Source organism: Ornithodoros turicata, chromosome 6 (genome assembly GCF_037126465.1).
Source record: "Ornithodoros turicata isolate Travis chromosome 6, ASM3712646v1, whole genome shotgun sequence".
NCBI lineage: Eukaryota > Metazoa > Arthropoda > Arachnida > Ixodida > Argasidae > Ornithodoros > Ornithodoros turicata.
The window spans coordinates 16,522,776-16,549,901 of NC_088206.1; the positions used below are offsets into that span (position 1 = coordinate 16,522,776).

A 27,126-nucleotide genomic window follows, 5' to 3' on the forward strand; every position below is an offset into this window, starting at 1 on the left:
CTTTTCGCGCTGCCGCTACTACCTGCTACTTCCTGTTTGGCCCTGCGGTCCGTTTGCACGTGTGATTAGCAGAAGCCAAGCATGCAACGAACTTCACTATGACGAAAAAGAAATTAACCGTAGGTGCCCTTCAGTTTATCGCGTTGCAGCGTCCTTTCCGAATCCTTTGAATGTTATAGTTAAGATTGTAAGCTACGATGATTTACGCAAATGTGTAGATTGTGTAGTTTGGATCGTGGAACTAGAGCACTAAGCATCCTTGTTTTGACTAGAGTTTTTGACTACAGGTATGTGCACCTGTAAAAAAGGCAGTGAAGAAGGTCGAGGTTGCTCCAGCCTTTGAAGACGAGTTCAGCGATGAAGAGTGCGCAGATTCTGCAGACGAAGGGGATGTGGTGTGGGACATGGAAGATGACAGCAAAGAAGATAGTACCGTGCCCGAAAAACGACAGGCGGAACCGGGAGAATCTCACCCGAAGAAAAAGTTCAAACTGTCGAAAAGGGAGCTATATAAGCCTCCAACTGCAGAAGAGCTAAACAGCCTCAAAGAAGTCGAAACGTTATTTCACTCAAATTTGTTTGGACTTCAGGTAAAACGTTACAGCGATAGGTATTTTCATTTGTATACGTTCGCATGGCACGCGAAGCTTATCTTAGTCGGTCCTGTATTTGACAGCTCTCGGATCTTCTCAAAACAATTAAGCTGAAAGAAAAACATGTGCTTGAGCTCAACGAGTGGCTGGAGTTCTTCAAAAAGGCACTGCAATCCCTTCCACCATGGAAATCAGCTCGGGTGTGTAACGGAACATACATAGGTCACCTGTCTCGTGCAGTAGGTGTGATATGGCTTCACAAATTTTTCAGGTCAAGCCAGAAAAGTTTCTGAAAAAGGTGAAACTTCCACTAAAAGCAAGCACTCCGGCAGATCCAAAATGCAGGTTTCGTTTCGTGCCACCCGTTACCGTGAAACCAGTTGGAAGCTTCGTATTGAATGCCACTAGGGGGCCAGATTACCTCGTCGACATTGCTCTCGAAATGCCTGCGGTAATTAAACTTTGTCATCTCTGTTGCCTTCATCGGTGAACATCGCAGCATCACCGGTTGTTGACAAACATGGGTATTTGAATAGTTTGATGGCCTAGTGGAAAACGAAGACAATGCACATTTTATGGAAGTATTTCCTACGAAATATTGGGGACCTCTTAAAGTTGCACATGCACATTTCCTTTTTTCAGGACTGCTTCGAAAAGACAGATTTTCTTAACCAAAGGTACCACAGAAAAAGGGCATTGTATCTGGCCACAATTGCGGCGCATTTGAAAAAGTCTGAATTTGTGGAAGAGATGGCTTTTCAATTTCACCATGGCACTACGACTATGCCGGTGCTGCTCTTGAAGCCAGCAGGTACGAATGACGACACGCGCACCTCACTGTGAAGGAACCACTTGTGCTTTGCAGATACCTACAGCATCCATTTTCTTTCAGGCAAAGCAGGCAAACATTTCAAGGTGTGCCTTTTGCCCTACCCTTCCTCAAATGTGTTCAAGCTGAGCCGTTTCATCCCGCGTCGGAGCAACGTTCGTGCATCCTGGTTTTTTGGTTCGGACAACGACGGTGAGGCCCAACTGTTGACCGGAAGGGATTTCGTTCTTTACCAGGAGCATGTCCACATTAAAGGGACACTACCTTGCAAACATTGCTTCTTAACGAATAAACGTTTCTTCTCGGAATGAAAGTTGTCGTTACCTTGACGTCGACGCAAAGGGAACGAGATTAATCCGTTGCGTCGTTTGTGATTTATCAGCGAAAGTATCTACAGGTCACGCTTTCCCTCTCCTTCTCAATAAGGCCGACAATGCAGAGCGCACTCCCATTGGTCTCGGCAAACGATTTGTCCAGTCATCGCGAGAGACCGTTTGAGGAGACCAATCTGAGGCCCCTTCTCATTGTCGGGCTTTTTGAGAAAGAGAGCGGGAGAGGAAGCATACGCTGTGGTTTCTTTTGCTCATAAATCACGAACCACGTATACGTGCTGTTCCTTTTGTGTTGGTGTCAAGGTAACAGCATGTTTCATTCTGCGAGGAAAAATCTTTCCACTTTAATGCCCCCTGAAGACAAAGCTTAACCAAATAACACACTCGCTGCCAACCAACATTCCGAGTAACATTGTTCGCTTTCCCGATTCATTGGAGACAGGACGGCTCCCGCAATAAAGCAGTGAAGGCCCCCTCCGTAAGTTCTTTTTTGGCTGCAGCCTATTGTGCAACAAATAACATGCGCTGTTGTGTAAGAACGATTATCCTAGCTGACCTGTGGTGTGTGTGTGAGATGGAATGTGCACACCCTGTAGTTTCTGGAAGCCCTCAACTTCTTCAGCGAGCCCGAGTGGTGCTGACGTCATTCCATGCCGTCCAAGTCCATCGAACGGAAATACTGCTGCTCCGTGTCTGCAGCGGGTGAATTTTCAGTGAGAAAGGAGGCCGGATGGGGTATCCGAGGTCGCATCCCTCGTGATTTTTTTTTCTGGGCATTTTCTGTAACTTTAATTTAAAGGAGTAGAGATGGGATCAAAAGGTAATATTAGTATATTACAATTATTTATGAGATTAGGATTATAAGCTGTGGGATACGTATCCGCACGAAAGAGACGATCGAAGAATGCAATCCTGGTACACAATGGAGGTTTCAGTCTTGCTCGTCACAAAAGCTGCCTCCATCACCTGCCAGTGTGGGACGTCGTGTCCTCTGCCTGATAGTGAGGCGCGCCTTCTTTTTTTCTTCCTTACATTTTTTGCAGTTGTATTTGGTGCAGTCCGTCCAGAGCCGTCGACCGGCCGTGTCGCTTAGCAGACGACGCTCAGCAGCCAATAATAAGTGCTCAACTTAACCGACGTCACCAGACGCGGGGAGTAGCCGGGGGGAGATCGCAACTGCTGCACGCGTTCTTGTAATGTGATTCCCTCAAGATATTTGCACTTCCCAAAAGGAATATTTCGCGTGACAGGTCCCTGAGGTAGTACGTCCATATATATAAAAAAATATGCGCTCGAAGTGCCTTCCATGCTCGTTTTAGCTTGGGTCAGCTGCATATGTCGATATGCAAAACATCCTACTGTATCTCTTGCTAATTGGTTTTGATTAGATATTTCTTCCTTTCAGGCCTGACAGAAGAACTGCCATCCCCATGCTACAACGCGAGTGTGCTCTCGGACTTACGGATGGTTGCCCTGAATGATTATTTCGTTGAGAAACTAGGGTCGCATCAAGCAGTGCAAGACGTTATTGTTCTTTTGAAACAATGGCTTCATAAGAGAGATCTTGATCAGGTTAGCATTTCCAACAGTTATCAGCATACACACACTGTTTCGCTGCACTCTCTGCACCTGTGCAAGCAGAGCAGCATGTTTGTATATTCATTTTTCCAGTGCTGCGCATTCCCTGTGCACTTTTGTGTTAATTTTGGGAATGTGTATTCCTCGCTCCGAGCGTTGTATATTTATTAGTGCTTATATGTATATGTATATATATATATCTTGAAAAGTTGGAGTTGGATCGGACGGCTACGTAATTATAGTTGAAATAAATGGGAGACAGAAGACGAAAGTAGGGGAAGTAACAAAAAGTAACAAAAAAAAACAAAATATATATATATATATATATATATATATATATATATATATATGGAAGGAGGAGCTTCCCTCTGAAAGGTCGACTCTTCCCCATTTCCTAAATAATGTTTTAATTATGTAAAATAAACCTTTCTTTGTATTCTATTAACACCTCAAATCTGTCGCTGTGTCCCCTTACCCTTCCCTTTTTATATATAAATATATATATATGTATATATGTTTCTAAGTATATAAAGCCGAAACAGCTGTCCAGTGCTGGCATGGCGATGTATTGGCACTTACAAACGTATACTATACGTGCAGCCAAAGAGCTCTGGCAAATTTTTTCCTGATATACATATTATATAATACAGTAACCCGCGTTTATCCAGACGGCCTCATTTCCTGTGAAAATGTCCAGATAGTGGGGGAACCGGATAAGTGAAACACGAAAAGCAAGAGTGATCCTAAAAGGACATCTTTATTCACCATTACACAGAAAACTATCCATTCTCATCTGTTTCATTCTAATACACGCATCCAGTTCTTGCAAACCTTTGCTAATGGCTTTAACTTGCGAAATATTGTTTAGTTGCTCGGAAAATACTAGCGCTGTTCTCAGTGCCGCCCGTGCAATTTTCTACCGTCACAGCTGGTGCATCCCCACTTTCGTAATCAGATTCTTCTTGAACACTATCGGAAGCAATGACACTGACGAAGTCGTCATCTGTGATTGCAGCGCGGGGATCCTCGTTGCGGATCTTCTCAGTCTGAAATGACCAGGCTGCTCCGTGGATTACTTTTGTGTAACGTGCAAAGTCTGAAAGGGAGAAAATTTTTCCTAGCAACACCCTCTTTGTGTCAGTAAAAAGGAGGCCACGACCAGAGTCCTCGACCTCGCTTGACTAAGTGTGGGCCAAGTGTCCTTCCTGGACAATGACCGGATAACTGAAGCCGATTGTTGGGTATTAGTCACTTCCGTTCCCTGGAAGTCTCGTCCGAGTCCGGAAGCTGAAGTCCGGATAAACAAGGGCGAAATACATGGGGAGAAATCCGTCCCCAAACCTTTTTGTCCGGATAAACGAAGTCCGGATAAACGCCGGTCGACTGTATATATATATTTATTTAGCGCTTTTATTTCTAAATGAGTCAGGTGGAGCTCTAGCGGTAGTTATACCTCACTAATTCACTATTTAAAAATTTGCAGATTAACATTACCCTCGCGTTCCTTTCTTTAATAGATAGGGAGGCTATTGCGTTGTGGTATCTAATCGTGTTCAAGGAATGTTCCTCTGGACACAGCAAATTTTACCCCCTAGACTGTAGACGACTATGCTGATCCAGCAAGACTTAAACAAAATGCAAAGGCTAGGGAAATTTGCGCTCACGTTCTCATTCCTTTTTTGCACTGCACCAGAAATGACCCCTCGTGCCTTCAGTGGCACACACTAATGCTACAGAGGAGAAAGAGAATAGTTCCAGCAGTTCCAGCCCAGCTTTGGTATCACTCTGAAACACAGCCAGCTAGGTTTAAATAATGTTAAGCACAGGCACGAAAGAAACTACTCGTGGTGCTGGCAGACTAACAAATTTTTTCTCGCTCGGTTGATGTATGAAAATGCTCAGTCATTAGTTGAAACGCCAATACGTAAAGCTCAACTCTAGCATTGTACTGATGTAGTTCCATATCTTTTGCAGGGATATGGCACATTTTCTGGCTTCCTAATCATGGCATACGTTGCCTACTTGCTTAAGAATCGCAAGATCAGCACAATGATGAGTTCGTATCAAGCCATGCGCTACGTTCTTCTCAGTTTATGTAAGTTGCACTGTCCAGCAGAAGCCTCTATCCAACAACTAGCCTGTCTTTCCACAATAAGTGCGTCGTACTATACATTGTCATCAGCACAAGAAAGATGAAGGGTCTCGTCGACGTCCACGGAAGGCACAAACTGTACAAAAATCCGACACTGAAGTTTTCAACTTATTTAATGACACAAGCTTTCATGTAGCCGACTACATTTCTTCAGGTGTGAAAAACACAGGGCACATGGTGTACATTATATAGTCACAGGATACCACGTGAACACAGAATGAAGAAAATGAAAAAAGGAGGAGGAGGAGGAGGAGAGGAACCTGCCTAGTGAGTGACCTTGCCTTTATGTCGGGGGTTCGGGGCATTTACACAGGGAAGGTCAAGTGGAAACAAGACACCAAGGGTGGCCGACGGGGTGGCGGTCTCTCCAAGCATTTTCCGAACATTTCAATTCTATCCATGACAAAATCAAATTTTCTTGCAACTACTCCCAGACTTCTATCAACTTCCTTGACGTTAAAGTGTCCCTTAAAGATGGCAGGTTTGGCACCGACCTTTACAAGAAACCTACGGATAAGCGACAATCACCATTTCGAAAAGCTCCCACCCCAACACAAAAAGAAGAGCATACCATATGGACAATTCCTCCGGCTAAAACGAATTTGCTCAGATAATAATAATAATTTTGTCAAGCATGCTCGGGAGATGAACTCGGACTTTCAAAAAAGAAGTTATCCATCCGGTCTTATTCAGGAATCTATTACTAGGTCTTCCTCGGTTAATAGAGATACCCAACTCATCCCTAAGCCAAAAAATGACAACAATAACTTGATCTTTGCCACCACTTTTCACAAATCACTCACTAATGCCAAATCCATCTTTAAGCGTCACCTTAACATTCTGCATGCGGACGACAAGTTAATTTAAAAGAAGTTTTTCCTTCTCCCCCTGTGGTCGCCTCCCGTAGATCTAATAACTTACGTAATATTCTTACAGCATCCAGATTAACACAAAACGAACCTGGTTGTCACCCTTGTGGCGATACGCGTTGCCAGACATGTAAATTCATGTTCCCCTGCATAACCGCACGTAGCTCCAGATCTAACTTTGAACTTAAAATACGTCAATCTCTTCACTGTCATACCCCTAATCTTTGTTATCTAATATTTTGCAACAAGTATCATGTGCAATACATTGGGGAAACTTCGAACACTACGCGAGAGAGATTCTACTGTCACAAATTGGATATCCTAAATAACCGGCAATCTCCAGTATCAATTCACTTTAACCTTCCGGATCACAACATTGATAATGATCCTAAAAATTGTGCTACTAGAGTCTGGTTTCAACACAGACATCAAGCGCAAAAATCGCGAATCATTCCTCATATACAAATTTAAGTCCCTAAGTCCCCACGGTCTCAATATTAGCCTCGGTTCCCTTCATCAGTTAATCGAGTTTTAACTTCCCTATTCCCAAAGCCAAACATACTTTCAAAACCCATTTTCCACGAGCTCAGACGGACATCCTGTCGCCGTTAAGCATTAAGTAGGACCGCCACCCCGTCGGCTACCTTTGGTGTCTTGTCTCCACTTGACCTTCCCAGTGTAAATCCCCGACATAAAGGCAGGGTCACTCACAAGGCAGGTTCCTCTCCTCCTCCTCCTCTTTTCATTTTTTTCATTCTGTGTTCACGTGGTATCCTGTGACTATATAATGTACATTATGTGCCCTGTGTTTTTCACACCTGAAGAAATGTAGTCTGCTACATGAAAGCTTGTGTCATTAAATAGGTTGAAAACTTCAGTGTTGGATTTTTGTACCGTTTATACATTGTCATGTTAGAGTTAGCTACCACTTTGTCGTTGGGTGCTGAGGTGCGCATGTGTGGGTTACTTTTTCTTTCTTTTCCCATGGGGTATCACAAATCTTCGACAGCCCCCAGGCATACATTTCTCAAGGTTTTTTGTTTTTGTTTTTCTACGCAAGAGATTCCATAAAACTCGGCAGGAAAAAAAGTGAGACCTGCCCACAAAAAGACACAAATACACTTTGTGGAAGGTGTCGAGGAAGAACATTCTTTATTTTTTGCACATGCGCATGCACGTTTGTCACATTTCAGTTGCACATGACTTGAATAGCGGTGGCTCTTCTTTTAGGCAGGGTAACACGAAGCACCCAGTGTGCCCTGAAGATGTGTACACTCGACTTTGTTTACAGTTATCATCATTGAAAGCAGTGATCTAGTGGTTTTTTTACAGCCTCCTGTGCCCACACCTTTGGTTATCTGCATTCTCATACATATCATGTCAACACCTTCTAAACTAGACAAGACCTCTGTGACACCTCCAGTGTCACTGGTGCATGTCGACAAATTTGTGATGGTCATCACAGACATCATTTTCCATCACATTATGGAGAATTATGTGATATTGACTGATAGGCTACGATACCATGTGACGTTGAGGTTGATGTTGAATGATGGCCCATAGTGTGATGTGATGTGATGCTGAAGTTGAATGATGGGATTTGAAGTTGAGGGTTGTGGTATTGATGTCAAATGATGGATTATGGTGTCAATTGATTTTGATATTGGTGTGATGGGTTGTGACTAGGGCCTACCAGTGAATTTCCAGAAAAGTGCCGACCTGTCGCAACGAGGTCAATTACTGCAGAGAATTTCGGAGGCCCTTAGGCTATGTCTGGCTGCCTTTGCGGCAACGGCGGCTCATCTCTGTGACTATGGCTGCTACAGTAGATTCTCGATGATACGAATCTCATGGGGTAGCGGAAAAAATTCGTATCATCCGAAATTCGTATCAAAAGAATTAACCCAAAATAAAAATTGAGGCAAGAAAATAGACAGTGACTGTTCATTTTCCATTACTGTCAGTGAAAGAGGTCGGTCGTAGTGCTTTTCTGTCTCTGTTTTTAGCCAATGCTACCCAAATTCGCGAGGTGGTCCAAAGGACCCAGCACGTGCTTTCCATCCGCGAGTCGCGCGACAGTGTTCTAAAGCGAGCTTCTCCTAAAGCACGCAGGCGTTAGGTAAAGTCGACTTGTGGAATGGTGACGCGCAATGTTGCCAGAAGTTGTCATGATATGTTCCCTACACGTGTTCTGGTCGCTGTTTTCCTAAGCTAGTGCGATGTCACACAGCTTCGCGGTTAATTGTTGCGAGGGGGGTAAAAATGACAAAGTAGAGATACGGTTCCTGGCCGTGTAATCCCTTTGATCTTATCTCCTCCACCACTACCAAAGGAAGAGTCATTGCCTACATTGCACAACATGATGTAAGGGAGTTCCTGGTGGTGAGGATTTCCCTCCTTATTCGAAAGAAGGAGCAGCCTGACTCGCGCCCTCTCACGTCACGGGGTGGGGGGGGACATCTATCGCATCCTCAGTTCGTTCTTATCATCCGTAAAGGCAAAATAACGTGTTCGTATCATCCGAACTCTAATACATGGGAAGAATAGGCATTCAAGCCGGGACTGGAAAAGAATTCATATCATCATCATTATCATCGATATTGTTCTGTAGTAGTGTGCTTGCTATTGGAGCAATACCCTAAAAGCTATGTTGCATTTGAGTAGATCATGCCTTGTTTAGTGTAGGCGCTGTTGGCTTGAACAAAATTCTTCTTCCTGTAGCCCAATCAGACTGGATGGAGGAGCCAATTTCACTCTGCTCCGAGAGTCAGCAGAACCAGCCAACAATTGAAGAGTTTTCAGAACATTACCCTTTGGTTTTCGTTGATCCGTCGGGCTTCCTGAACTTGTGTGCACATACCTCAGTCGAGTCTTACCTGAGGGTAAGCGGCTCAGCTGTGCCACGATGCAGTGATTATGTTACAAGACTGAAATCGTGTAAACCGCGAGTGCAATTTCTTGCAGGTTAAACACGAAGCGCATTTGGCCATAACGTTCCTCGACTCGTGCTCTGCGGATAGCTTCCAGGCACTGTTTATGACACGTGTACCCTTCTACAGAACATTCGATTTGTTCATTCGGTAAGCATTCTAGAAAGCATCAAATTGGTCATGTATATCTGAATTTTCTGTTTGTGCTGAAAGTAAAACATTATATTGCATTGTCATTGTCATAGAGTAGTATTTAGCTTTGCTACCTGAAGAACAGCCCTTCCACTATACCGTAAAAGCACTTGTTTTTGCGAGGGCCTGACTATTGTAAATTTTGTCATCGCAATTTTTTAAAGAGAATTTTACTAGGTCTCGCAAAATTATGTGAATGATGACGGAAAAGTAGGTATAGAGAAATTATAATTTGCGATGAATCACTTGGTGAAACTGACCTAGGAGTGTAATTTATTATAGCACTATTTCAGTACATGATTCGCACACTTTGGCATTATTTACACCGCTGGAAACCTGTTCTATGGTCATTGGAAAATCATTTCACTGTCTCATCCTTGTTTTCAACTCCATCATGTATGCTTGATCCTCAACATCAAGTTCACAAAGGAAGTTTGATTATACATAGAACCTGAAGTTTTAGGGTTTAGCCCGATTCCAACCCCCGAATCTGCACCCCAAATTGAAGGTTCCCTCTTTAGGGTGAAACACGATTTTTACGAGGCAAAAATTGACCTCATTCAGATGTCTGTAGGAATGTACACTAACTTGTTTTGCAGCAAGTGCAGTTACATCACCATTTGTACCAACAAGTGGGTTGTAGCGGGGTAGTTGGTTGTAGAACATATTTGATTACAAATGCAGCAAGAGACGCGGACAGGTAGGTTAAACAATGACGACAGAAGACCTGCAGTACTCGCAACTAGTAGAGGTTTAGGTAGAGGCCACTGCAGGTCTTCTGTCGTCATTGTTTAACCTACCTGTCCGCGTCTCTTGCTGGATTTGTAATCAAATACATTTGTACCAAACTAGTACGGTTAGTTTGAGTAACTGAGCCTGAGTTTTTTCTCAGAGTTTAGAATGCTGGAAGGTTTCCCACCCAAATTCGCACGAATTTGGAGCACATATTTGTTTCCTCGATTTTTACTACCTGAATTTAGAGAAAAACTTTTCCCGAAAACTTTTGGCTCTAATTATACATGGTTATTGGTTATAGACTACTGGTATGGTCTATTGGTATGGACTATGGTATGGACTATTGGTACTATACATGGTTATAGACTTTCATTGCGTGGAACATGCTACGTGCATCACAAGAGATAAAGCCTCGTGATATATGTATCCCCCTTCAATGTCCCACCTGGCGAATTTCCAAGTTATTAAGACTGCTAGCCTAACCACTCTTACGGTAGTCTGGGGAGCCGAAAGTATATATTCTTACGATTTGTTTCAGGCTGGACAAAAGCGACATTGAAAGTGCCTTGGATAGCCTAACCCTTCGGGATCAACTGGCAGACGCTGATGGGAATGAATCGTACGTCGCAGCGCACGCCGTCTGTTCTATTTTACGTAGGGGCCTCAACAGAAGAATATCTCTGCTCTCTGCGCGGCTTACGGCATCACCTGAGGTATTTTACGGTACCTTCGACAACGGTGGATCACTAGAATCAAGCATGCCATTATTTCCCGCAGTGGGGACTGAATGTGACACCTCCGGAACCAGAGGCTTGGGTGGACTTTGGCATAATTCTCAACTCCCCAGAGTGCTATAACTTGGTGGACAAAGGACCTCCCGCGGATGCTCCAGAAGCCCTAGAATTTCGAAACTTCTGGGGTGACCGGTCAGAGCTGCGAAGGTTTCAAGACGGCAGCATCTTGGAGGCTGTCGTCTGGAACGCGAAGTTGGCCTGTGAGCAACGCGAGATTGTGCTGAGCATCGTACGGTACTTACTACGACAGTGAGTCTTCCCTTCTTTTATTAACTGAAAAAGAAAGAGGGAAAATGGGGAGATGTGCACACTGATAACCTACTTGCATAGTGTATCTGACCCTTACATGGTCACAAGCTCAAGTTGAGCTGTTCAAATAATACTTGAGTTACTAATATTTGAATAAATGGCAAGGCAACTGTGTGCTAGCTCCACGTCATTTTTATTTTCCATAGCAATTCTCAGTAACCTTGATCTACTACTTGTGCTCGATATGCACAACTGAGAGCTTGCTTCTTAGGCTGCTGATGTGCAGAGTGGGCACCACAATCACTACTCATCTAGACTGCCATGCAAAAATGTGAAACGGAGTTACCAGAAACTTTCTACACTGATTCCAGTTATTTGCCCGCAGTTTTATTATATGTTATTTATTTGTTGCACACACGCTTGCCATGTATCAACGTACACAAAATTATTTCAAATCTTACTCCATGCATTTGAATGGCTCTGCACCAAGTGAGGCACGTGAGATTTTTAAAATGATGCTGCCAAGCTTCTTGAGGACTAGAAATATGTGGCCATAGACTGTGGTGCAGGCTGAAAGAGAGAGAATAGCTCTGCGCTAGCCTCTCTCCCTGGCTCATGGGGCAGGCACATGCCCGAATCTGTGGAGTCATAGCCAACATGCAAATGGCTATTTTGCTGCTTTTCAGATGTAGTGTCAGCTCTTTTTGTTTCTGGACGAGCACTTGCGTGAACTTATGCAGCCAGCCTATATACATATTTGCACATTCAGTCTGGTTGAATTTTGCTTTTGCACACATTTTGCTTTTGCACGCACGGTGCTTTTGAATGCAGTAGAATTAAGTGAAAGACCCGACACAGTGAAGTCAGATTGATTGAAGTCTAGTCCAGTCATTGCAGAGCGAAACCAAGCGTAACCTTTGCACGCAGGTATGTTCATGTGGAAGGTGTGACATGTGTGGGAGACTTCCTTGATCCCGTCTTGAGGTTGAGTAAAGTAACCTGGCCCCAGAGAGCACCGTACGGAACCGGAGAAGAGACTAATCTCATTGTCATAAAGACATACGATGAGTTTTCGAAGCAGCTACGGAAGCTGAGTGATCTGCCCCTCGAAGTCTCTTCAGTTCAAGGCATATCTGCAGTTCTGCGTTCTACTGAGGTATGGTTTTGTCTGCATGCATCCACTGTTTGGCATACAGCAAGCAAATAATATTGATGTACATAACTAAACAGAGCATAGGCTGAACCTATAAAATTATGTTGCTTAACGCTTTAAAACATTTTCAGTTATGTGACTGGTAGAAGGCTTATCCAGCTCATTGCTGGTGTACCAGGGCATCACTGTGCATGCCAGAACAATGCACTTACCTGCTAAGAGCTTCGTTAACTGACAAGCTTCATCACTCAAGATGTATTGAAAGTAATACTGCTGGACGTGTAAAAGCAACACCATCATGTACTAATGCAAGAATGTCAAAGGTTAATTGAATAACAACGCCCATCTTGGCATAACGTTTAGTGACGTGCCAAGCTTTGCAGAAGGTTATGTGAATAGTGCCCTGGGATGTTACGACATTATATTTCATCACATTTCCACACAAATTGATCGAGAGCTTCAGTAAAAAATTGCAGATCTTGCATCATGCTAAAGCGACGGATGTGAACGACATTCTTATGAAGAGATTGACTGTGCCCAGTATTTTCTTACATGTGATACGACTATAGGTGGTCTCCATGGTCATCTTGCCCCTGGCACCTGTAGTGTTGGCTGTCTGTACTTGATGCACTACAATACGTTAGTCTTAGCAGCCAAGAACCAAGCACTTTCAGTTGAACCCGGGCTTTAATTGAACCAGCGCATCGTCCATTGTTCAGCCACATTTTCAGATTCACGCCTTTCTTCCTGTATGCAGGTCTTCCCACCTTTCAAGGGTGTCCTGAGCACGGACTTTGGCATGGCATATACAGTCGATGACAAATATTTATTACCCGTAGCAACTAAGGCGCATTTCCACCACTTGGTCATACCAGTAGAAGGTACGCAGGGTCACTTCTGGATTAACCGTAAGTTCTGCCTGCATGGTTAAATTATCTCTACACTTTTACAGTTATCGTGCACATGGAAGCCAGCGGGAAGTGGCCTGATGACTTGGATGCTCTGCAACGTGTAAAGGCAGCCTTTCACATTGCATTGGCAAAAGAGTTGAAGCAACAGTGTTCCCTTCCAACACTCGTTCGTCCAGGGTATATCGACATCCTCAAGGTGGGACCTTTTTTATTAAATCCCCAGCTGTGCAGCAGCCCCTTAGTAGCTACTGTGGTTGACATGTGTCCTTCTCGTTTCTTTGTTTGTACAAATCAGGAAGGGTTTGTCTTCCGGGTGCGCATTGCATGTCACAAGGAAATAACGTTGGCCAAAGTGCAAGTGACACCTGATGGTATGGTCAAGATGAAGGACACAGAGGCTAGTCTGCATTTGGAATACCTTACGGAGAGGCTACCCGGCCTCACAAGCTCTCTCCATGGGTAATGTTTTGTATGAATCTGATGTTATGCTTTGTCAGAAGTAGGGAGCATGGAAGAGCAGGACAGTAATGCCTTTCGATGCTACCATATTGACTGATTTCTGGTTGTCCTTACCTGTGGAAAACTATAACGAAAAACGTAGTACATGATGTTGCAACTAACGTGCATCAAGATATTAAAAAAAAAGTGACAGCGTGCCCCATGCTAACGAAACAATCTGTATGGTGCTGGCAGTCGTGTCCCTTAGTTTCTAGTATTTTCCATTGTGCTCAATTGATTAATTAATTAAAGAATATTAATTAGTATCTGTTATTATAGAGATATATTAACATTATTAGATTAATTAGATAATAAAATTAGCTCTCAAGGCCCTCCACGACTTTCCAGTTGAAACTTCGGCCCGTAAATCAATATTTTAAAGTCAGCTAATTAACATTATCTAATTAATTAATTACGCAGAATGAAAAAAAACTGGTAGATAGGATGCGGGACCATTAAACACTATTCAGTTGGTTTCATTCACGTAGAGCGCTCCATCTTTTTTAAAATCTTGTGTGGTTGGAAATGCCACACAAGATTTTAAAATCTTAAAATCGTGTGTGGTTGGAACACCCTAAATATTCTCCCAGCAGTCCTCTTACATGAGACACCTTGTTCATACCCCATAGCCTGCAACAGCAACACGGAACATTTGGCGCAGCATGCCGTCTGGCGAAACGTTGGGTTTCAGCCCAGTTCCTTTATGGCCACGTTCCGGACGAATGTGTAGAAATCCTCGTTGCATCAGTGTACCTCACGCCCGCTCCATATGCTGTTCCTAAGTGAGTACCTTAGTTTTCAGCACTGCAGGCTCTCGCAGTTATAGAAATCACGAAAAACTGAGCCGAGCTCACCTGCAGTACAGTATACTGTTGCATGTAAGCAGGCTCAGTGCTTTCAGACTTTTTTGTTTCGGTAAATTTGGAGTGTGCATTTTGGAATTTGTATTCAGTAATGCATGCCGTGAAACGGCGCAGGCATCTATTATTTTTGAAGCACAATTTTGAGGCACAAGTGAGCAGCACAATATATGTATCTTGCACTATTAAAACAGAAATTCACCACATAGCACGGTGAACACCGACCATTGCACAGAGTGATACCGTTATCACTCCTGGTTTGTGGAAAATGTGGGGCATATGCCTTTTTGTGACAATTAACGCAACTGCACAAGTGTCACAAAAAGGCGTACCCCTCCTGTTTTTATCCAATCAGGGGCGGGACGATGTCATTCAGGAAGGGGGTTTACTAAGAGCGTGCTTTGCGGTGAAGTTCTAAGGGTGTACTGTACATCTGCACTGCACATTATGGGATATATTTAGGGTTCTTCGTTCGTTTAGGGGTTCATTTTCGTTTTCGGGTTAAACCCGATTTTTCACGATAGTTCCCCCCGGAACAAGTTTTCAAGAATTCTGTTAAAACCCAATATATCTACCTGAAATCCTTGCGGTCCTTCAACTTATCGTTCTAGATAAACCGTCGGAAAAGTGAATCATAATATCAGAAAGGAGAGCTATTTATGACGAGCTATTTGTCCTCCTTTTATAATCCCCTCCTGCAGGAGTCAAAAGACGAGCTTTTATGGTGCTCGGGCAAGTGTTTGAATAGCGCGGCCATTCACTGCCACAGTTCTGAGCGGTAATATGAAGATTCTTGTTTCTCGTCCCAGTGTCACACCAGTGGCTTGTTTCGTATGCCTTTCGTTTCACCCGAAAATTCCCCGATGACATATCAAACAGCGATCGTATAGCACCCGACTTCTCCCCGAATTATCGTGTGTAAATAGCACCCGATATTTCCCTCCCGAATTTGAAAAATCATAAAACCTGGAAACGAAGAACCCTAGATATATTATACAAACTTCATTTTGCTTTAATTGAAAACCTAATATTAGAGGCATGATATTTAATGGAGAAAGGAAGTGACATTTAGGTTGAAACCATGCACCATTCACCAATCAGTCTGTTGGGAGCCACCACGTATAATAATGTTTTTACTGCGTGGTGCCTTATCACTGGTACAATTAAGTGGACAAAAATGCCCCCAAAGAGAGCAGCCATGAGTGGTCTGGTTTCCTGGTGTGACATAACTGGGTCCGTGTGATGTAGAATTACCGTAGTGAGCAGCCAGGAGGTCTCATCCTGGAGATTTATCTTGAAACGCGGTGAAAAGTGAAAACGTGGGGTCATACAAAAAGCAACCTCTGCATAAACGGTGCTGCAGTATATTGTGTCTTGTGGTACATGTTGCTTCTGATACATCTTTTGCTAACTTATGTACTGCCGTACATGTACATAACATAACTAGGGCCTGACTTTTTCGGGTTTTATTTTTGGCCAAATTCGGGGGGTAAATATCGGGTGATATTTTTCATTTGAAAATTCGGGTGTATTCGGGTTAAATCCCGTTACAGCATGTTCTGTCGTCAGGAATTCGGGTGTATTCGGGTGATCTTTTTGTTTAATAAAAATTTGTCTTAACATGGAACTAATGTTTAGCAATGTTATCAAACATTATCTTAATGCACGCTTATGAGTGTGCCACGCGACCCGGATGTTTTCGGGTAGATTCGGGTTAAACCCGAATTTTTCAGATTTCGTTCGGGGGGTAAATATCGGGCGGATACGGGTTTAACCCTAAAAAGTCAGGCCCTAAACATAACATGTGCTCCGAACTGAAATTGATTATAGTTTATTGAGTGGTTTACTGTAATAAATAGTACTCAACAATAATTTTTGTTCAAATTATTTCTATAAGCTCACCACGTGTGGCATTTCAACGGTTCTTGGCCCTTCTTGTGAACCATGATTGGAGCACGCAGCCCTTGATAGTTGACTTTGCTGACAAACTCACGAGTAAGTTCAGATTGACCGCGGTTCCCTCTGTCCCATTGTGTGCCGATTCACGGAAACACCCTGTTAAATTTCAGAGGAAAAGTGTGCAGAGGTGCAGTCTACCTTTATCAACTCCAGGAGCACACTGCCTGCCATGTTCATTACCACGCCATTTGACGGCAACCACCTTTCACCGTGGACGCGCCAAGCGCCCACGGGACAGATTCTGTGTCGACTCGTGGCCCTTGCTAAGGCGTCACTGCAAGTTTTGGAACAACAGATTTCCTGCCCGGTAGACATTGATGTGAAGGTATTAGTTATGCTTTTGTCAGACTTGTGCAAGATATTTGTCTTAATAGTTTTAAAAGTCTTAATAGACAGCCCAAGGCTAACACTACCTAGATACAGAAAGCCTGCGCGCTCGTCGACGTGACGTAACAACTAAGAGTCAGCCAATCGGGACTGTGTTTTCGACGGCCGTAGCCAATCACGAACGTGCTTTCAGCGGTCGTGGCCATGAAGAAGAACCACCGTCACCTGCGAGTTGTGACTGAACGTCCCCACGTACTAAATGGGAAAACTTGGAAATAAAGCGCAAAACGGTCTCAGTCTTTATCAAAACTGATTTTCTGGCATGCGTCTTGCGCTTTTTGTCTAAATATTTAGGTCTGCAGGTTCCAGGTGAGCCGCAGTCGTTTGCGAGTTCTTGAATTCGCAGAACAGTGAATCGAAGTAGCAGGCGAATTCTGACTCTTAACGTCCACGTAGCGAAGGAGGGAGAGGAGGCAATGAGCAGGCTTTCTGTATCTAGGTGGCGTTGCCATAGCCAACCACGAACGTGCTTTCAGCGGTCGTAGCCATGGAGAAGATCCACTGTCAGCCGCATAGGCAGCCACTGTCGTCTGCGAGTAGTGAACGTCCGCGCATACTAAATGGGGAAAACAAAATAGAGCGCGACACGGTCCCATATTTTCCTCAAGAATAATTATCTGGAAAGCGCCTTGCGCTTTTAGTCCACAGGTTCAAATTTGCAAAGTTAGCCGCAATCATTTGAGAGTTATTGAATTCGCGGGGCGGCGAATCGTGGTAGCAGATGAATTCTGACTTTGTCACCATGTAGCGAAGGAGGGAGAGGAGGAGTTGAGCAGGCCTTCTGTATCTAGGTGGCGTTGGCACAGGAGGTCACTCTGAAGTCTCTGTGCAAATTTCTTTGGTTGGAGTTTTTCCTTTTACTTGTCACCCGCATATTGTGCAACACTTGGCAATTTTAGTGGTGTGGTAACTGGATGCAAAGCAATACACAAAAAAGCAATAAAGGCTTTTCAGTAGAGCTGTGCGAATATTCGAAATTTCGAATACAGTCGCCGACCGATTTTTCGGACATGCTCGATTATTCGGACTCGTTCGCGGAACGGCCGCGTGTCCCATAGAGGTGATGTATAAGAACGTCCAAAATTTCGGACGCCGTGCAGCTCCGTCGCTCGATATTTCGGACTCTGTTTGCCCAACCCGCGAATTTCTCTCTTGGGGTGACGGAAAATATTGGTATCATCATGAAATTCGTATCAAAAGAAATCAACCAACTAAAATATACAGGCAAAAAAATAGGCAGTGATGATTGTTGACATTCCATTCCTCTGAGTAGAAGAGGTCTGTCGTAGCGCTTTTGCGTCTTCGTTTTTGGCCAACGGCCCAGCACGTGCTGTCCGCCCGCGAGCCGCGCGACAGCGTTGTAAAGCGAGCTTCACCTAAAGCACGCATGCGTTAGGTGAAGCCGACTTGATGACGGCGCTTCGGGAAATAGAAGCTAATGTTATCAGGCAGAGCTGAAAGCGCGTTAGGAAAGCATCGACAAATTTTTCCAGCCTACTAGGGCTTGGTAAAGTTTATTTTGAAGCGAAATTCGCTTTTTTCGGACTTTTGCGCGATCCCCGCCGAGTCCGAAAAATCGGACGGCAACTGTACATATGAACCGAATATCTGATGCTATTCGAATGCTATTTGCAACATATTTCAGTGTTCGAAGTTTTCGAATATTTTTCGAATAGTGCTGAAGCAAAGTATCCTTATCGCCGTTCTGCAAGTGGGCTTCGCCTCATTACATCCGAGAGTTAGGTGAAGCCCACTTCACGTTACCGCCATCGCTCTTTCGGGTGTGCATTTCCATTCTGCAAATCGGCTTCACCTCATTAGTCTCGAGCGTTAGGTGAAGCCCGCTTTACACTGTTTACGATATTCCGTCATTAAAGTCTACAAATTTTGTGAGCTCATGGTCAACACTTTACTCTGGGCGTTGCAAGTTCCAGTAAATGTTCAGTAACAGATGGGAATATGTGCAGCTTCGAAAAACAGTACAGGAAATTCACGATGCAAACATAGAAATGAGGAGATGCACACAAAGCAGGCTGCATGGAACATGTTGACTAAATTAATTCCCCACATCACCACCAGCAATGGGGTAGAGTATCACCCCTGGCGGTGGAACTCCCCATTCATCATCTTAAAATAAAGTTGTTGTTGACTAAGTCTCAATGCAGTTCATCCCCCCAACTAATGCAGTCTACCATACACAACACAGAGGAACCCTTCTCTCGCGATATGTTACGCTGGGTGAAAAGGCTCACATGTTTGGAGCAGAACATCATCTAATGAGCACAACACCACAAAATATTTCACCACGAGGTATTCGAAATTATTCTAATTGGGCCTTTTCTGATTATTCAAATTCGATTTGCCCTCTGCAAAAAAATTTTCTGATTCGATTCGGAGTGTAAGTGAAATATTTGTAAACTATTTGCGATGGAAATTTTGCTATTCGCACAGCTCTACTTTTCAGTCTGCAATGTTCGTTCCTGAGCTTGTCTCCACTTTTTTAATGTTATGGGTATCTGCAAGCGTGCATGAATTTCTCCAACTCTGTTTGTCTTTGTTATGTCGTTGCAAACGCTGCACAAATCATCGGTGGCTATAACAAATTTTGGTGTGGAAATGGGTACATACAAATGTATTCAAAAAGAGCGGAATGTCTGAAAAACCAACAATGATGTCCTATTTTCCCCTCAGAGTCTGATATGAAAGACAAAAATGCTGTATGCGAAATGTTCAACATTCGTACCTAACAGCTGTATGTTAAAATATACCTACTATAATTGAATAACAGTAATAATTAAACTGTTTATGCCATGTTGAAATAATAGTGCAGGACCCACAGCAGTGCAATGAGGACACCATAGGATTTCGATCCTTATTGTGCAAGAGCTCATTATTTAATTCCCCACATCACCACCAGCAATGGGGTAGAGTATCGACCCTGGTGATGAAACTCCCCATTCATCAACTCAAAATAAAGTTGTTTTTGTTGTTGCAATGAGGCTTTTAGCGACAATCCTGACTACCGTTGGTCTCTGAACCCTATGAATAGTTTCCTCCCTTCATTTCAGCAAATCTTCCGCGCACCACTAGACCCCTACGACGTTTTGATTCACCTAGATGAAGCTAGAATACCGAACGTCTACCAGGGCGTCGACTACAGTGAAGGCGTATCCGTAAAGCCAGTGCTCAAACTGCTCTTCCCAGTGGTAGGCGTGGACGTGGTATCATGTTACGTTCAAGCTCTCAGGGTAGGTGGCGCAAGTGACACCTGACGTCGGCATCTCGACACATTTAAATGGTTAAACTAATGTCGAACTCTGCAGGACGCTTACGGTGACCTCGCCTTATTCTTCTACGACCACTACGGCGGAAAGTGCGTGGGGGTGCTCTGGAAGCCTAAGGCCTTTGAACCTCAACCATTCAAGGTAAGAATCGCATTGTGGTCACTACAGTGTGAAAGATGTAAGCTTGAACAAAAATATTCCCACGACTACATGATGTTTTAGATTGAAATCATTGTGGTGCACGGAGCACTCCGCTTAAAAATGTGTCCGAAAAAAAAATTAAAAGCTGTTGCAAGAATCATGCAGCACAAGTCCACACTTTAATGTTTCAGGCTTGCTTCATTATGATTAGAGCCTGAAGTTTTAGGGTTTTACCCGATTCTTCCCCGAATTTGCACCCCGAAGTGAAGGTTGCCTCTATAGGGTGAAACCCAATTTTTACCCGGCAAATTGCCCTCACTGGGACGCCTGTAGGAATGCACTAACTTACTTGTTTGGCAGCAAATGCAGCTACATCACCATTTGTACCAAACCACTACAGTTAGTTTGAGTAACTGAGCTCAATTTCTCCCTGAATTTAGCATACTAGAGGTTTTTTCACCCAAATTCGCATGAATTTAGTGCACATGTTTATTTAACCGATTTTTACCCTCTGAATTTAGAAAAAAAAATATTTCCCCAAAACTTCAGGCTCTAATCTCTTTACAGCAGTGACGTGTGAACATGGAAACAAATTCAACACAGATATACAGTCAACCCTCGATTTATGAACAGGAGCACGAGGAACCGAACATTTTACATGCATTTTCCCCTCCTTTTATGAACCTCGATATCTGAATAATGAATGGAATTTCTAGGACCAACTAGGAGTTGCCCATCGTTTTTGCCCTCAATTTATGAACGGATGGTTCCGAGGTCAACAGAAATGTTCCAGTGGATTATTCCGTGGTCTTATGAATGATGCCGGAACGGACAAATCTTTTTCCAGATATTGCACCCTTCGTTTTTAACCCCTCGAAATTCGAACAACAAACGGGTTTTCTGGGGACGCATTAGGGACGACCAAGTGTATAGCAGAAGGCCTGGTCAAAAGCAACATTACACAATATATTGAATTATAAACACAATCCCAACTCAGAAATACTGTTTCGTCAGCTGATAGTACTGACGTAACAGAATTTTCTATCTATAAATCCCTCGATTTATGAACGATTTTTCCGGGAACCGAGGGTGTTCATAAATCGAGGGTTGAATGTACTAGCAAAACTTCTAATATCAAATAATGTGCTCACATATGTCAGTTGTAAAAATACTTGCTTCAGTGTGTGCAATGATAAAGCCCAGCAGCTCTCAGCTCCTTATTCGACAGAATTTTTCAGAAAATGCAGCCTTAACGATGCTATAGCCATTGTGAATGGAGCCAGATCATGTTTTGTGAGGTCACTAAATACTTTGCACACAGTAAGATTCGTAAGATTTGCGGATTCACAGAACCTTCCTTGGATTCGGAAAGTTCTGGATTTGTCCCATCACTACACAAAAATGTTAAGAAACCTTCAAGGTTTGTTTCCTTTCTTCGCAGATATCTGCAGTGCCGGGACGTATGCTGAATGGAGAGGGCAAACTGATCCCAAATGTAGAAGCCATTTTGGAAGATTTTGGTGTGATAGGGCAAGGACTTGTCGCATCAGTCGAAGCCAGGACGAGCAAGTGGAAAATATAGGAAGGCAACAGTGTGCACCTGTACATATTGAGGAAAGGGAAGTGCATTCGCCATGCTGGGGAAAAGTAACAAATCGACATCATTTGCACCATTTTTATGGTCATCTTGGCTTTGTCTTTTTTAATCACCAGTTTAATACCCTCGCCACACGAGCAGTCTTCAATAGTCATTTCAACCAACTGCTATTGAACATGCAGGTTGCGCCACCATGCGTGAAACGTGTCAACCTGTTAGGCAGCATTCATGGTCATTGCATCAGCAATGCGCACTGTTAATTCGACTTCACAAGAGCGCATTGGATCAAACGTTCCCTGGCAGGTTGACGTGTTACATGCTTGGTGGCGCCACACGCATTTTCAACGGCCGTTGGTTTCAATTACCATCGAAGACTGAATATTGAAAGATGCACGTAGTGCCACCAAGCATGTAACATGTCAACCTGCCAGGGAGCGCTGGATCCAATGGTCTTTGACAAGCTGACACGTGACGTGCTTGGTGGCACTACGTGCATTGTGCGCATTTCAACGGCAATTGGTTTCAATAACCTTTGAAGAGTGAATGATGAAAGATGCGCACGCACCACCAAACATGTAACACGTCAACCTGCCAGGGAACGTTTGATCCAATGCGCTCTGAGAAGTTGACACGTAACCTGTTTGGTGGCGCTATGTGCATCTTCAACGGCCATTGGTTTCAATAACCATTGAAAACTGAATAATGAACCATGCCTGCGGCACCACCAAGTGTTTAATGTGTCAAATGTCAGGAAGTATTGGATCTAATGCTCCCTTACAGGATGATATGTTACATCCTTGGTGGTGCCACACACTTTTTCAACTGCCATTGGTTTCAGTGACTATTGAAGGCTGCCCATATTGCAGAGGTATAACACTTTCACGCTTCAAGGTCAGCCTAATGCAAGGCAGGAATTCTGCATGTCACAGAAGGACACGATATTTCTCGGCACGCGGTACCCGGTTCAGCACAAGACGTCCGTCATAACTAAGGGAGGCGAACATCCAGGGATCAGCTGCCGACCACTGAACAGCGTAGACGCTGTCCTCGTGCTCCTCGTACGTTGCGATGACGCCGTCTTTCTCGCAGACCCTTTGAAAATTGAGAGGGTTGCTGTATTGGAGCTCTGAGACTCTGCATTGGCAACCATTATGCTGGTCACCATTGTCTACTCACTGTGCAACATTCTGCTCCTCCGGTTTTTCTTCGTCGTCTACCAGATGGCCAAAAGGCTCAGACGAGATTGATGCGACGCGTGACAGCATGACACGAGAATCGCTGCTCGACGTCAGCACAAGCTGGTCGTGAAAATGGTTGTAGCGGACACTCCAAACCCTAGTAGAAAAATAAGTGCAGTAGCTCCAGTTTTCCATTGTGGTCATGTGTCCGTTTAGTGTACCACTACGCAACTGATGATGATAATGATAAAAAATAGTTTTGGGCTTGCAATAGGGGTTCTCTATATGAGACAAAATTGTCTAAATTTTGTATTATAATTGTAAAAATAATACTAAAATTTTTAAAAAATTTTAAAAATTGTACTAAATTGTAAATTTTGTATTGTATTGTCTAAATGACAATACAATTGTGCCCTTGAATTGCCAAACCACAAATTGAGCCACCATTACAGGCACTGGACTGCACAGTCACTCTGCATCCCATATTTATCTAAAATGCAAGAAGCAATTTTTTTTTTCCACCGAAAAATAATTTCTTCACCCAATGTCACCTGGTTTTACCTTATTTTACAGCTCCTGAAGTGAAATCCAATTTTTGCCCCCAGATTTACCAAACATCATTGCAGCAGAGAATGTAAGAATGGAAAAAAAGATTGTACTCCAAGGAAGAAGTCCTTTTAAACCTGACATGTTATCTGTGAATAGATCTGTGTTATTGGGTACTATGTTTTTGAAAATTGTGTGTGTGTGGTGTGTGTGTGTGTGGGGGGAGGTAAAGTCAGGTTTTACTTCAGGAGCCGTAAAATCAGGCTATATGGGCATATACCGGATGGAAAATAAATAGGGCAAACATATATCGGTGACTGGTGGCTGAATTTGCACTTTAGCAAGCTCGTTTTTGGCTTTTACCCTAAGGGATGATGCAAATAGGGTGGTAAATACAAACTTTACCAGTGTTAACCCTAAAACACAAGGTTGCATCTGTGAGTGATCGCATAGCCTGTGGCTGCTGGCTCTACAGAATGAATACTAAGCTGTTCGTACCAGTGCGAATGGTCATCCAGGACAAGCACAGGAGAAGAAGGGTTCCGTACATCCCAGAACTTGGCCAAACAGTCATCGCCGCATGTTGCGAGGAAGTATTGTCGGTTTGGGTTGAAGTCCATTTCTCTGACGAGTTGACCGTGGGCACCTTCAATCTGCCACACCTGCCTTTGAAAGAAAACCAACTACCAATTACGGCCCCCAGCTGTAAAACAAGGACTTACTGCATGCTGCGCAGGTCAAACGCCTTGACCGCAGTGTCTACTGCAGTGGCGATGACGGAGCAGCTCTGATGGGGGTTCCAGGCAGCGCAAGTCAGCTTTGGGTTGCCTTTAAGCTCAACTGTAATGCAACCTGTGAGCTGTGCAACGTAAAGGTATCAGACGACGTAGCACTGCATCATCCGTATACTGAAGAGACCACACAATGTCAGGATATGATATGTCAAAAGAGCTGTTCGGTTATTCCTCGTTAAAGGTGCACTGAAGAGCAAATTTACTGATAAGCAAATCAAGTGTTGGGGTGCATGCAGTTTCTTGTTTCAGCACTTCTCTTGTTCCCGCAGTAAGTCGTAGATTGTGGAATTATTGACATCAACGGCTGGCGCTTCTTTTGGCCAGGCTTGGATAGCTGATGCTGGCGTATCAACTTTTTGTGTGCAGTAGAAGTTTGGCATGTTTTGCAGTTCTAGAGAGTTACATGAGAGTTCAAGAGAAGGCTTATACAACAAGGGAGATTCCTTGGGCAAAACGCAAACACCAGCAAATGCTTAGGTTGGAGGCTGTGGACATGTTTCCATACAAGTGAATCAGAATGGCACTGGTTTTGGAACATTCTTTCCAACACTTCGTGTCCGGATACGGAAAAAAAAAGAACAAGAAAGAATTCCAGATAAAAGAGCAATATTAGCAAGTTCGTTCCCGATCACGCGTTATTTCCGGATAACCGATATGCGGATAACGAGTTTTCCAGTTAACTGAGGTACGGATGAGTACACTGCATGACCGTATGTCTGGTTTGGTATTCGAAGAAACATTGCTTTGACTCAAAATGTTAATATAGAACTCTATATCCAATTTGAATTGAATATACAATTATTTGTTTCAGTATTTGGAAAATCAGAATATTTACAGAGCATTAGAAAACAGTTTTCTGTGCCTTGTTTAACTAGTATCAAAGCAAACACAATATTTCGTCACTTCTTGGGGAGACCAAAATTATACAAATTGAGGAGATGACTCGAGTGGAACATTTTACAAAAAATCTGCACACTTACGGTTGCTGTCTCGTCACTCTTTGCAAGGTCCCAAAGGAGGAGGTTGTTATCCACCAATGAGGCAATCCTATCACCTTTGGAAGGTTCCCAAATTATTCTAGAAATTAGACATGTGCCTGTTGAAACACACATCGAAAGGGCCTTACAAAAAAATTATCATACCGGCACACTTCTTTGCCATACTTCTTAGTGTCCAGTTTTGTTAGCTTTTCCAGGTTAGGAAGGGAGGTTGAGGAATCGTCTGGCGGTGTGACGTGGTCTGTAGGAAGCGTGTCTGGAAGCTTCCAGATGGCTCCACGCATTTCACATTTTCCATCTTGCGCTGCATTACATGTTACAATTAAATTAACAAACTCGTACAGCGTACTTAGCATTGGGTGCTGTCCACGCTGACAATGCATTGGTACATATTCTTGATTGTTAATTAATACTTGCACTTCGAATCCAAACACTGGCTGTGCTGTCTGAGGCTTTCAGGCAAACTTTCCAGACAAATATCTGCAGTTTCCCATGAAGTTGGCCCAGGACACATACTAATCCACCCCGTCCCCCACTCCTTCCTCCTGTCCCCACTCTCTCCATCTCTCCACGTCTGTACCCCACTCATAGACACAGTTGCTTTGCGGTGCTAAAGCAGAATTAAAAAAAAAATGTTAATGAAATATAATGAATTGAATTTAAGGTAGGTATAGTGAATTGTATTGCTAAAGCCCCGTGGATATCTCCAACTCAAGAAGCGCCCAAAACGTTTCATGAAAACTAGACGGTAAGCTTATTGTGCAGAATTACTCACTGACTTCATTGTAGCAAGAAGCAAACAGTGTCTTGTCAGTTGGGGAACAGCTCAAGTGCCAGACTTCACCAGCGCCGTGAAGAAAAACGCTTTTGCTCAGCGAGTTCGTCTCTTCATCGTAGGCTAAAAAATGTATCTACCCGAATGCAGGCTATATTATTAGAACAGATGATGGGGCAGTGCAGCTTAGTTAGAATAAAGGGTGCTCTGAGGCATATGGTTACATACTTGATTATCAAATTTCAGTGACTGGGTTCCCACCAGGAAGCATACTGTGTCGGTTTCTGCTGACAATGCTGCCAATGTACGCGCCTGTGGGAAGGTGACAAGTGAAACACTGTGAATATACTCTTGTCAGATGGTGTGTATCAGTTACCTTACCGGAAATTCTATTCCATATATAACTGCCGCCTCGTCTTCCATTGGTTCTCGCTGTTGATCTTTACTGCAGTTGGAAGATCCGCTAGAAAAGCCCAAAGGATTGGCAAGTATCGGTGACAAGAACATGCAAGCGATTAAAATCGGTGAAACATGTTGTCGGTACTAGGCTCTACCGTCTGCCAAACACTGAAATTGTGTGTCAGATGAAGAGGGGAAGTGTGTATTTGGAAGCTCAAACAATTGAAATATCAGTATGGGCAAAACAGATCAGAAGAACGCTTACGCGAGTTCTCCAGTAGCAGACGGCGCTCTCTTTATAGCGGATATGGCTATGGCTAAGATTAGCTGTGGATCGAAACCACCAGTTGAGTACAGCAGTACAGCGAATGAAAGGCCTGCTTTCAGGCTTTG

At 43.6% G+C, this 27,126-nt stretch overlaps 2 protein-coding genes across 2 annotated transcripts; one reads left to right on the forward strand and one right to left on the reverse strand.

Annotated features, from left to right (window-relative positions):
* The first annotated feature begins 42 nt into the window (after positions 1-42).
* Positions 43-22,123, forward strand: LOC135399275 (nucleolar protein 6-like). The gene is made up of 22 exons (XM_064631113.1): positions 43-119; positions 288-590; positions 677-793; positions 865-1,044; positions 1,236-1,404; positions 1,486-1,614; positions 3,160-3,326; positions 5,307-5,427; positions 9,075-9,235; positions 9,318-9,433; positions 10,749-10,923; positions 10,988-11,253; positions 12,181-12,409; positions 13,164-13,287; positions 13,359-13,513; positions 13,613-13,776; positions 14,445-14,597; positions 16,573-16,670; positions 16,745-16,959; positions 20,090-20,269; positions 20,345-20,446; positions 21,888-22,123. Exons 1-22 carry the CDS (start codon positions 99-101, stop codon positions 22,026-22,028), a joined length of 3,486 nt encoding a protein of 1,161 aa, XP_064487183.1. The 5' UTR covers positions 43-98; the 3' UTR covers positions 22,029-22,123.
* Positions 21,053-27,039, reverse strand: LOC135399276 (EARP-interacting protein homolog). The gene is made up of 10 exons (XM_064631114.1): positions 26,999-27,039; positions 26,716-26,797; positions 26,563-26,646; positions 26,335-26,470; positions 25,704-25,863; positions 25,542-25,638; positions 24,490-24,626; positions 24,266-24,433; positions 23,220-23,378; positions 21,053-23,135 (listed from the first exon to the last, which is right to left on the reverse strand). Exons 2-10 carry the CDS (start codon positions 26,755-26,757, stop codon positions 22,967-22,969), a joined length of 1,152 nt encoding a protein of 383 aa, XP_064487184.1. The 5' UTR covers positions 26,758-26,797; positions 26,999-27,039; the 3' UTR covers positions 21,053-22,966.
* Between the last annotated feature and the right edge of the window lie 87 nt (positions 27,040-27,126).